At 40.2% G+C, this 12,503-nt stretch overlaps 1 protein-coding gene across 2 annotated transcripts in view; it reads left to right on the top strand.

The window, feature by feature from the left end:
* LOC133895493 (exocyst complex component SEC8-like) overlaps positions 1 to 12,503 on the top strand; it is a 26,760-nt gene extending 14,257 nt beyond the window's left edge. For both annotated transcript variants that reach the window (XM_062335839.1, XM_062335838.1), the window contains 18 exons: positions 1,775 to 2,076; positions 2,163 to 2,329; positions 2,631 to 2,746; positions 3,259 to 3,326; positions 3,653 to 3,765; positions 3,849 to 3,898; positions 5,634 to 5,734; positions 7,002 to 7,114; positions 7,196 to 7,303; positions 9,222 to 9,404; positions 9,969 to 10,054; positions 10,527 to 10,722; positions 10,811 to 10,888; positions 11,306 to 11,407; positions 11,505 to 11,579; positions 11,729 to 11,824; positions 11,896 to 11,945; positions 12,132 to 12,503. In XM_062335839.1, the coding sequence (XP_062191823.1) occupies positions 1,775 to 2,076; positions 2,163 to 2,329; positions 2,631 to 2,746; positions 3,259 to 3,326; positions 3,653 to 3,765; positions 3,849 to 3,898; positions 5,634 to 5,734; positions 7,002 to 7,114; positions 7,196 to 7,303; positions 9,222 to 9,404; positions 9,969 to 10,054; positions 10,527 to 10,722; positions 10,811 to 10,888; positions 11,306 to 11,407; positions 11,505 to 11,579; positions 11,729 to 11,824; positions 11,896 to 11,945; positions 12,132 to 12,219 (2,092 nt within the window). In that variant the 3' untranslated portion in view covers positions 12,220 to 12,503. The remainder of the gene's footprint in view (positions 1 to 1,774; positions 2,077 to 2,162; positions 2,330 to 2,630; positions 2,747 to 3,258; positions 3,327 to 3,652; positions 3,766 to 3,848; positions 3,899 to 5,633; positions 5,735 to 7,001; positions 7,115 to 7,195; positions 7,304 to 9,221; positions 9,405 to 9,968; positions 10,055 to 10,526; positions 10,723 to 10,810; positions 10,889 to 11,305; positions 11,408 to 11,504; positions 11,580 to 11,728; positions 11,825 to 11,895; positions 11,946 to 12,131) is intronic.

Genomic DNA, 12,503 nt, shown 5'->3' with positions numbered 1-12,503 from the left:
CCTGGGACTTGGTTCCTCGCCAGCCGGGCACCGATGTTGTCTCTGGCAAGTGGATCTTCAAGCATAAGTTCCTCTCTGACGGCTCTCTCGAGCGCTACAAGGCTCGCTGGGTGCTTCGTGGTTTTTCTCAGCGACCGGGAGTGGACTTTGATGAGACTTTCAGCCCCGTCGTCAAGCTGGCCACAGTTCGCACTGTTCTGTCCCTGGCTCTCTCTCGAGGTTGGTCCATTCACCAGCTTGATATCAAGAATGCATTCCTCCATGGCCACTTGTCCGAGACAGTGTTCTGCGCTCAGCCATCCGGGTTTGAGGAGCCCGCACAACCTGACTTCGTCTGCCGTCTCAACAAGTCCCTCTACGGATTGAAGCAGGCTCCCCGAGCTTGGTACAGTCGATTTGCTGCGTACCTCCTCACACTCGGATTCGTCGAAGCCAAGTCAGACACATCGCTCTTCGTGTACCATCGTGGCTCCGACCTGGTTTACCTGCTCCTTTATGTTGATGACATCGTGCTCACCGCCTCATCCACAGCACTCCTTCAGCGCGCCATTGCTGCCCTCCAGCAGGAGTTCGCCATGAAGGACTTGGGCGAGCTTCATCACTTCCTGGGCATGCACGTTCAGCGCATAGGCGATGGTCTTCTGCTCTCTCAGCGACAGTACATGCTGGACATTCTGGCTCGCGCAGGGATGTCTGAGTGCAAGCCTTGCTCTACTCCGGTGGACACCAGCCCCAAGTTGCCTGCTGACGCTGGTCCTCCTGTTTCGGATGCCTCTGATTACCGCAGTCTTGCTGGAGCTCTACAGTACCTCACCTTCACCAGGCCAGACATTGCTTATGCCGTTCAGCAGGTGTGCCTCCACATGCACGATCCCCGGGACCTGCATCTCACCGCTCTGAAGCGCATTCTTCGCTATGTTCGTGGCACTCTCCACTTGGGGTTACTTCTTCGGCCGTCTGCCTCTGGTGATCTGACTGTCTACTCCAACGCCGACTGGGCTGGTTGTCCAGACACCCGCAAGTCCACCACGGGCTACGCGGTCTTCCTCGGTGATAACCTGGTCTCCTGGTCGTCGAAGCGTCAGAACACCGTCTCCAGGTCCAGCGCTGAGGCCGAGTACCGTGCTGTGGCCCACGGCGTTGCCGAGGTCTCCTGGCTGCACCAACTCCTTCTGGAGCTGCACGCGCCCCCTCGCCGTGCTTCACTGCTGTACTGCGATAACATCAGTGCTGTCTACATGTCCTCCAACCCGGTCCAGCATCAGCGCACCAAGCATATTGAGATTGATCTCCACTTTGTTCGGGAGCGCGTTGCAGTTGGTGATGTTCGCGTCCTTCATGTTCCCACATCGTCTCAGTACGCCGACATCTTCACTAAGGGTCTTCCGTCTTCGGTGTTCTCAGAATTCAGGTCCAGTCTGAACGTCTGTGGCACTAGCGATCAGACTGCGGGGGCGTGTTAGCAAGGTGATTAGGCAGGTCCTAGTTTAGGCAGGTCCCCTGGCATGCGGCTCCCTATAGCATGCAGCCGCACGCTGCTTGCCTGCCTTGTGTGGTGTATTAGATTAGGCAAGGATCCTTGATTGATTGGCACTGATTCTATTAGCCAAATCGGTTCCTTGCCTATATATATGTGTATGAGCTTTGCCTCTGCCATTATCAATCTATTATTCCAGGCTATACACTCTTTCATAGAGCAAGAGAATTGTGCTGGTGCTGTTCTGATTTCCACTTTAACCTTTTGTGATTTTAATTAGTTGCATTTTCATGACAGCCAACGAGTGCGCCCTACAATCCACGATGTTATCACTTCAAAGATTAAAGCCTATTCTGAAGAGGCTTCAAAATCCAGTATAGACAAAGCTGCAAAAAGAACAACATCTGATGTGTCACTTTCGGATGTATCCATTCGTCGATACGAATTGCTTAAACAGAAAACAAAGAATGGTGCATCACTAATGGCAGCACAACTAGTTGTCAGTCCTATTTTGCCAGCTATGGCACCCACAGGAGATGCTCAGCGTGCAGCTAGTCAACTTCTTGGTTCAATATTTGAATGCCTTGTAGACATACTTGGTAGGTGCTGTGTATCAGTTATTTTGGTTGCTTATAAAGCTATATCTTGTTGATTGTGCAAAATTGAAAATTGCTCCACTTTTCAGAGAACCATATTATTGTTGGAGAGCTTCTTGAACAAAAATCATCATCTGAGGTTGACAATGTAAACACACCTCATATTGCAAATGGTGATGCAAGCTGGAATCTAGATTCTGAATCTTCCCAAGCTACTGGTGGTTTCAGCGTTGCATTCTCTCTATCAGTCGTGCAGGTAGCCTTTAATATTACTTGTCTGTTGTTTTATTATTTATCTGATTTCTATACTTCATCCACAGCCATTCCTTCTCTCAAATTTGGTCAACACTATGCATCCCATTCGTGTTTTGGAATTCGGTATAACATCATAGTTTTCATTTGAAAAAGTTTTATGTAATGAGCCTGTTAATCATTATTGGGCAGTATGCTATCAACATGGTCTGTTATTGTGCAATGAAATGAATAGTTCTGCCACTATAGTATTCTCTTATTGTTCTAATGCTTTTCATTCTCGTCTGTGTTTCTTATTTGATTAGAGTGAGTGCCAGCAACTTCTGTGTGAAATTTTGCGGGCGACTCCAGAAGCTGCTACTGCTGATGCAGCTGTCCAGACAGCTAGGCTTGCAAATAAAGATCCAGTGAAGGAAAAGAGGCAAGTATTCGCCTATCGGTGACCTACTATTTGATTACTACTTTTTTATTGTGTATTTACAATATTGTAATCAAGTGAATGATTTTGTTCACTTTTGTCTGTGTGTGAGATGAGTGTAGAGAATAGGTGACAAGGAAAATCTCACATAGAGTACTAGAGCATTTAATTTCATTGTCTTTCATCTGACTATTTCTGACCACCGTAGTGCTTGAGCTCCGGCATCTGGCACCAGTCAGCATGTCGCAGATTACAATACTGTCACTGGGATCCTTGAGGGCTTGTGTGGCTATTCATTTACTTAATGGCTAGTGCTTTATTTGAGAAGGATCCAACTTTGAATCAAATCCATAGGTTCTTCTAGACGAATGGCTTGGATTATTTCAATCTGTCTGTTATATAAGAATAGTTATTAAACATATAAACTTATATTTTTGTATGTAATTTCGATATATATACACTTCTTTGTTTCCTTTTCTTTTACATCGCTGGTTTACTAAACATTCTTACTACAGGGATGGATCAGAAGGCCTTTCTTTTGCTTTCCGCATTACTGATGCAGCGATCTCAGTGCCAAATGAAGGTATGTATTGACCAGCTTAGTACGCATCTTTTGGATGAAATCTTGTTTTTTAACGGCTTTATTGGATGTATCTATCTGTAGCCTGTTGTGACTACTATAAATATATTTCTGCTTGCTTTTGTTTTTTGTTTGGACATTAGTCATGCACCTTAGCTAATTATTGCTTTTATGTGGATTTACATTTCCTTTGCTATTAAACTATATCTATGCAATGTATCATCTTTTTAGTTGGATATTGTGGGTTTCATCTCTAGCTTACCCCAACTTTCTTGGGACAAAGGCTTTGTTGTTGTATGCCATGTATGTTCAATTCTGATATGCCACAGGTCAAGGATGGCGAAGAAATTCAAGTGTACCACAAGAAGGGTATGGAACAGCAAGCGTCATACCTGACCAAGGAATTGTCCTAGCCGCATCAGTTTACCGTCCTGTCTTTGAGGTGACCTGCCTCATAGTTGTCTGTTGTACATGCATCTTGCAGTGTCATTACTATGTTGTTCATGGAGATATTTTATTTTGCAGTTCATGAATAAAATAGGGTTGATGTTGCCTCAGAAGTACGCACAACTTGGGTAATGCTAGGTCTCACAATCTCAATTTTTATTACTTCTATTGAAGGTTTGCCTTCTGATAACCTGAGTTATATGGATCTGTTGATCATACGCAATGTAAAGTGTGAATGTGCTTCTCTTCACCATGTTTGTACTTTGACTACTGTCCAGGCCCCCTCAACACCCCCACCCACTCCACAGAAAAAAAGGGAAAAAAGCAATAGACCCATTGTGACCTTGTATAGAGTATTAAAGAAGTCGTTGTGACCTTGTGGGTTCGTGTTACAAAAAATGGCACTTTATTACCAGATTGGAGGACCTCTGGTTCAATTTTCTCATTTTGCATAGGAAGCTTACTAGCTAGTATGAAATTTCAGAGGAATGACAAAATACACAAGAGAGCTAGTCCAATAGGTACACCTAAGGGGGTTGTTTTGAGAGGATCAAGAATGTGCCTACTTGTATTTTTGAAAAAAAGATAGACTTGGTAAAACTAGATTGGGAGACCTCACCATTCAAGGATGGCTCCGTGCATGCCGTTACCAAGAATTTCTCCTATGATATCATTCCAGAGTCCATATAGCATATAGGTTGTGCAAAAGAGATGATGATGTTCCAGAGGCTGACCATGGTATGACCTGAAGAAGTGCTCAGGAATTCAGTTCTGAGCTGTGTATAATTTTTTGGAACCAAAATTATGAGGAGCTTAATTTTTGTAAAGCTTAATTTTTGTAAAAGAAAATTGGTGGAGCTTGTTTCCTTAGAAGCTTATTTCTTAATTGATGTTTTTCGAACCTGGGAATAATTGTGGTCACAAGTGCCAGCCAAGATTTTTAAGTTGTAAAGTCGAGTCAATCACTAGTGGACTGATGTAATAACTTGGTTGACTGGTCGTGACTAGCACCGACTTCTGCTCCGATGTGATGATTGCCTCTGTTCCCATGTATTGTGAGTCTTATTATCATAGTTGTCATGGTGTTGCCATATCGGCGTGGTGGAAATCCGGGTCTCGCCACGCCGACGCCACGGCACGAGCATGCATGGTATCCCCGTGGCACCGCTAAGGTGTCCTATGGTGACCGAAAGCTGTGTGACAGGCGCGTTGGACCTCCCCGAGCTCGCAGTGGTCGGATCTAGTGTCAGAGTGCTCAGCAGCTTAGATCTAGACGGCCCTTGCTGGATCTGCAATTCCTGCCGTCGCGCGGGGGCCGCTCGATCGTCCACCATGGTTGGCTGTGGCCCTGGCACCCGTGGCTGGCGCAGCACTCCCAGTTAGCTGCGGTGGCGGCGAACCGGGAAGGGGCCGGCGGTTTCTTGGTCGATTTGAGGGGGTTGCGTAGTGAAGGGAGGGGAGAGAGGGAGATGTGGGGGGCTGATGGTGCAACGAAGAGAAAGATGGGGAGGTAGACCTGGTAGGGGATATCTGCGGGAGGGGTGCTATGCTGGAGGGGAAGCACTTGTGGGTTGGCGGGTGGGCTGGGCAATCCCTCTCCCTTCTTTTCCTTTTTCTTTTTCTTTCCTCCCCTTGCTGCTGTTTTGGTGTTTCTTTAGCTCGTATGGTGTCGCCACGCCGCACGCCATAAGCGATATAAAGGTGTGAAGGTGGTGGGTCGCTACGTCTTGCCACACCGCCATAAAAACTATGCTTATTTTCCAAACAAGGATCTAAGTGAAATGTCCACTGTGTTTAACTTTTAAATATGGCAGATATAAAACTAGACCATGTTTTTTTATTATTCATCTTAAACTTATGCAGGAATGATGGCTTATTGGCTTTTGTGAATAACTTTTTGAAGGAGCACTTCTTGCCAGCAATATTTGTAGATTACCGAAAATGTGTTCAGCAGGCTATATCCAGTAAGTCAGCTACTGTCCACCAACATATAGTGAAGTATAATTTCTGATAATACTCTCCAATTCATGCATTTTTGTGTGCCTAGCTAATTTTCTATTCCACAGTAACTTTATTAGTCTGGTCATTTTACATGCAGCAGAACAGTAACTTGATTAGTTTGGTCATTTTATTCCATGAAGCATATAGTGGTACATCACTGATGGGAATCTGGGTGGTCCCATTCATCACTGATCGAGATAGCTAGGGTTCAAGGAGGGGTAACTAATTCATGCATTCAGCATGTTGGCTTGTTGTTAGGGTATATTAGTACCACAATGGTTTTGGTCTGGACTCATGTTTCCTCTGATTCAAGCATTCAGCATGTTGGCTTGGTGTTAGGGTATATTAGTACCACATTGGTTTTGGTCTGGACACATGTTTCCTCATGCACACTATATAGTGCCCTTGGCCTCCAATATTAAACTATGTGTAAAAGTCCTATCAAAACCAGTACAGTGCTAATCCTGTTGTAATCGTAATAACCTAGTACCTCAACTAATCTACGCTGCAGCAAAGCTCTAATGAGTATGGGATGGGTTGAGGCCTTTCAAAATCTTGAATCTAATTGGTGACTAAATATTAAAAGGGCCAATGAACAATATGTAGCCCGCATATATATTTAGAGAATTCTTAGTGTTTGTAATATTCTCTATGTTAGTCAAACTTTTTTAATATAAATATTGATGCATATAATAATATGGGATTAATGCTAAAGAAAGGTGGCATGTAAATGAAACAACAAAAAGAAGGCGCTATACACCAAAATTTTCCAATACATGTGTCATTTATTTCCTATACCAGCTGATTACTGGCTTACATGCAAGGTCTATTTCCAAGGTTAATCTGGCTCTGCCATTGAACTTATCAGACCTCCGGCATAAGTATATTGTTTGAAAGTCCATTAATGGGACTGCTCTTTTGATCCTTTTTGTAGCCATTGTTGACAATTGCTTAAGCTTTCAGTATTACACATGGAAAATACTGTATTAGATGTTTCTTTTGTTATGATATAAATATTCGCGCACACGATTGTAGCTAGATCATTAAATAGTGAATGATCCGTTCTAATGTTCTGACCCTACCCATCTGTGAAGAAATGGACTTAACGTAGATAGTTTGGGTTCCAAAATTGTGTTTACATGTAATATGGCTGGCTGGTTGCAATAATATTATCATTTGTTTTCATCTTTGCATATTTGAAAAACTTTATTACAATATAGCTTTTGACAGGCCCAGCAGCATTTAGACCACGTGTACATGCAACCTCAGTATATAGTTCATCAGTTGAGCTTGGGCGTCCTGTGCTACAAGGTCTTCTAGCCGTTGATATAATAGCTAAAGAGGTAGTGCCCCAACAGTAATGTTTCCGTTTTCTGTTAATTTTATTTGTATTTATTTAATATAATTTCTTATTTTCTCTTTAGGTTCTTGGATGGGTTCAATTGATGCCTAACTATGCGACTGAACTTGTGGAGTATGTCCAAACATTTTTAGAACGTACACATGAAAGATGTCGTGCATCATATATGGAGGTATTTTAATGAACTTATGTATTTTTTGTTGCATCCATGATGATAGAATCAAGTCTATTATTTTTTCTTCATCATATATGGTGGTAGCTTTAGGAGGTAAGTAGGCATGCGGCCCTGGGACTTTGCAGCCAGGTGCCTTGGTGCTGGATGAAGTAGACAGCAGAGCAGAGAAACAGAAATTGGTAGGGACAGATAGGCCATAGGCATGTAGGCGAAAAGAGAGAAATGTAAGGGGATAGCAAGAGATACGTAGGGAGAGATATTGATAAGGGTGCTTGTTATCTCTTGCTCGGACTAGATATTGACTCTGACTGTGTTTGCAGATTAGGAGGAAGACAGACTTAATAAAACTGTTTGTGGACTTTACCTACGACACAAACTCTTGTCCGCTTAAGTCCTGGATGCTGCCTGCATCTGTAAATAATTCTGTTGTTCTGAAATGCTAATGACTATTGTACTCTTAAATACCCAGCTATGGGTATTGAGTTGGTATATTTCCCACATGTGCTGTTCATAGTGTTCTAACTGCCTAATGCATTAACTTATCAACTAGTACACATATTTAAAACATTACTCGAGCAAGTGCAGTTCCGCGAAAGTGCAGAAGTGCCTCTGTACATTTATATATTGACTTCTCAGTTACATTGCCTTAAAACATAAATTTGAACAAAAGATGAGCCAAATTGAGATTTTTTTTAATTGGAGATAGCACATGCAAATCAGCACCTCAACTTATTATTTTCCAATATGTAGTGTGATGTGAAGTTTAGCCTGCAGCTTATGTTTGGTTATATTTTATGGCTTTCTGATATTTTCGCATGCCTGCAAGCCGTAAAGTATGAAACTCCTGCAGCTTATGTTTGGTTATATTTTATCGCTTTCTGATATTTTCGCATGCCTGCAAGCCGTAAAGTATGAAACTTGTCCGAATATGTTTCAGGCATCAACATTTACACCCGCACAAGTTTTGCTCTGCAAAATTGAACCTTGTAATGATTCGATCACAAAACTTTTTGTGGATCCCTTTAATAAAAACGTGACAGAGGGGAGTTCCCTTGGTTGAAAAAAAAAATCATACCAACTGAGCTGGAAGATGTCCTGCCTTATCGGATGCATCGGAATGAAGTGATAATAAGTAGGTGTTGATACCAAAGTATAGAATATATATGCTAGCAATTCTATGAATAAGGTGTCTTCATTTGAAGGACTACACTCATCGAACAACCCTTATGTTATATTCTACGCTAAGTGATCAGCATGGGGATTCCTAAAGGTGTTTCAATTACCTTGAGGGTATCACAGTTTAATACTTGTTTGGAAATAATTACATTGATGCTGAATTTGGTGCCTTGTGGTGACCTTGTTTTTCTTATCTGTCCATCGTGTTTATAGACTAGTACTTTGTCATGCTTGAAATGACCGCTCCATTTATGAGGATGGCTATAATGATTGCTATATGTCAGACATGTTTCATGGCTGTAAACTAATAACTAGTGCATGCCTTAATTTTGTATTCTAGGTCTTGAAAGTAGCTTTTAATAGTTTAGTGATGCCTATAAAATAATAATAGTAATAATTTAGTGATGTACTATTGTTACTAGTTGTACTTTTTGGCATGTTTCTGAGTTTACATATATTTCAGAAGTAGACACAGCTATTGGGTTATGCACAACCAAACTAACTTAACCAATTGTATTGGAACATCTTTACATCAATAAGTTTTGTCTAAGAGCATATCTCAAACTTTTTGTAGCCACTTACCTGCAATTGCAGCTTATTTTGATGCTATTGCAGCTCAGCTAGCATTGTGCTAAATTAATAAAGAAAAAGTTCTTTTTTTTGGTAGCCACATCAGTACACTGTTTTCTTCTCTCATATGCAAAGTTCATGATTCTTTTATGGTATGTCAAAATTGCAGGCTGTCCTTGAAAAGCAAAGCTATATTCTCCTTTCAAGGAATGATGTTGAAAGTTTAATGCGCCTGGAACCATCAAACATTTCTTTGCAAAATTCTTCTAGTCAACTTGTAACAGATGCAGAGGCAGTCGAAGTAGAGATTGAAATAAGTGATCTCCTATTAGATATGTGCCCAATTAAACAGGTACCATTTACCAGTTTTAACTTTATTGAATGTTTTTGCCTTTTCTTTAGTTGGGCTTATGAATTCTATAGTTTTTTTATTTGTGAATTTCTATGGGCATCAATTGTAATCCATGACTAATTGTGTGTCCATTCTCCGAGTATGTCCTGCATGCTTTTCTTCCAGAGTTATAGGTTACAGTGGGTTAAGCTGTTGATTTTTAATCACAATTTCTTCTTGATCTTGTCTGAAAAACTGATAGTGATAATGATGCAAATGTAAAGATCTGGTTGATATGTGTTGCAGGCAAATATAGGGCACACAAATTATCTACCTTGAAAAGTACCTGTTAGGTGCTAGTTTGGCTCAAGCAGCTTACTATGTTTTTTTCTCATTAGAATTTTAAAGGAATTCATACGATGCTCAAATGGAAAATTTAGCTCAACAATGCTGTAAATATGTACAATTTAGAAAATAACATCCAATGTTATAAACTTTTCAGTGATTTGATGTTATTTCACTATTTCCAAGATACTTATAGTGTTACCACTTTTAACCCTTTCTTTTGGGTACTTGGGTATGCAGGAAAACTTGATCCATGATGACCAAAAACTAATATTGTTGGCTTCTCTTAGTGACTCGTTGGAATATTTAGCTGATTCAGTTGAAGGGTAATCCTATTATTTCACTTTATCATTGTGACACCCATTTTAGTTGATAAACTCTGCTTTCATAATTTCTTTTGTTAAGTGTAACCTGCTGAAGTGCAGTACTGTTCCACTTATAATATTTAGAAGGGCCAACTTGGAGCGAAGTGCTAAACACTACAGATCTGCATGTTTGACAATAACCATCAGAATCCATTTTTAGTATACATCTGATTTCAATTTTAACCTAAACCATTATCACCATCCATTTTTGTAGTTACTTTTGTTAAGGGTATAATAGTCAAGGGTATTATTTTAATCTCCTAGTCTAGGGTTTCCCTCTTGAACTTTATATATTGGCTACTTGGGGCTACCATTGAATACAAGTTGCTATTCCTAACAACTTTCTTTTGGGCTTTCCGTCCCTAATACTGTCATTGCCCAATATTCTTTGCTGCATGAAATTTCAATACTTTTGGTTGTTGAGGAATTTCAGGGTTGGAGAGTCATTCGTAAGTCCACCAACCACCTCAGAGAGCAACAATCACATCTGGTATGGTCGACATAATCGTTCAACTAATGCAATTCCAAAAGGTCTTGCATCTCTTGCTAATGAGTACAGAAGGCTAGCAATTGATTGTGTCAGAGTATTGAGATTGGAAATGCAACTAGAGACAATATATCACATGCAGGTACTAGCACTAAAGTTTCTTTTGGCATCACTCCTTTAGATGGATGTATTCTATGTCAAGAATTTTCTACCAGCATAAATTTAAACAGGAAATGACCAAAAGAGAATATGTAGAAGATCAAGATGCTGAAGATCCTGATGACTTCATTATCTCACTAACAACTCAGGTATGCTGATTCACCTTTGGATAACCATATCTTTGGTTCTCTTTTTAGTCATGTTGTATTAGATCCCCTGATTCTAGTATGCATATGATACATCATAACAGAAGGTATCTGCATGGAATCATATTACAAAACCAAGTTTTGCTATATATACTTTTTGAAAAACCGCAAACAAATTTCTTTAGGTATACTGCCTTTTATTTATGAATAGCAATATATTAACAAAATTGAGAAAAGCTTGGTGCTCCCTTACAATTCTTTTCATTTAATAGTCATTTCGCATACGAGAATACTAAAAGTTAGAAAAGAGATTTAGGTGCCTAGGCAACCAGGTAAAACATCATGTTAACTGTACATTTGTTCTTCCAACTTTTGTGTTTGTGGGGTGTATGATGTGTTCAAACTTTCCAATGCAAACAGATTGCACGTAGGGATGAAGAAATGGCTCCTTATATCACAGAATCAAAAAGGAATTATGTATTTGGTGGCATTTCCAGTGTTGCTGCTAATGCGTCAATAAAGGTTTGTTTTATTTAACTGCAGTATTATGTTCTTGCTATAAGCACGTACTGTAAACTCAGATATCTTACTGGCGGTCCTTGTTTGTATGTTCATTCAGGCACTTGCTCAAATGAAATCAATCAACTTGTTAGGAGTCCAGCAAATATGCAGGAATTCCATAGCACTAGAACAGGTGATTTTTCTTTTGTAGTATGATATAAACATTATATTAATCTGTATAATGACAGCTGTCTGCATGTGCAATTTGACACAAGTTTTTTTACAGTAAAAGGCAAAATTTTGTATGCAGTCACTCATGAAAATTGAATCTCCTCTCTGCAGGCTCTTGCAGCCATACCCTCAATAGATAGTGAAGCAGTCCAACAGAGATTAGATCGTGTTCGAACATTCTATGAGTTATTGAATTTGCCTTTTGAGGTACATCACTTTGATTATGCTTCCATATTGCTAGTCTTTCAATATTCTTCACAGTACTTATCCATTTGCAGTCATTGCTTGGATTCATCGCCGAACATGAATATTTGTTTTCTGCAAAAGAGTAAGCCTGCCGAATATTCTCACATAAGCATATCCATACATAGCTTCTTTACAACCAGTAAATCAAAGGGCTTAAACACCTGGTTGTAATGTAGTTGTATGAATGGGTTGCACGTGAAGTAATTAAGTATTTCCCTATTATTTATAATTGAACTATATTCATTTGGTTTGAACGTTCACTGTGTAGGTACTTGAGCCTACTGAAGGTCAATGTGCCTGGTAGAGATATACCATTGGATGCTGAACGACGCATATCACAAATTTTGGGTCACTAAATCGAATTTAAACATGATGATGATAACTATATTTGATTTTGGATGCATTTTATTGGTTTTGGCTACTTGATCGGCCTCCCCTGTTTCCATGGCTAAATTGTGTAGCTTTATCTGATTTTTGGTATTTATGTTTAGTTTCTTTGTTTTGATTTGTAATTCAAGTGTAGGTGATATATTCTTTTGTATGTCTTATCATTGATTGTAAATCTGCAGTGTTCTGAACAAAGCTTCCATTCTTGATTCTTGTAAATATTAATAATATCATCATCCTGTATCCTTATGTA

The sequence above is a fragment of the Phragmites australis genome, chromosome 16 (assembly GCF_958298935.1).
Source record: "Phragmites australis chromosome 16, lpPhrAust1.1, whole genome shotgun sequence".
Lineage (NCBI taxonomy): Eukaryota > Viridiplantae > Streptophyta > Magnoliopsida > Poales > Poaceae > Phragmites > Phragmites australis.
The sequence above is the reverse complement of the archived record's forward strand: the minus strand, read 5'-3'. Positions and strand labels throughout refer to the sequence as shown.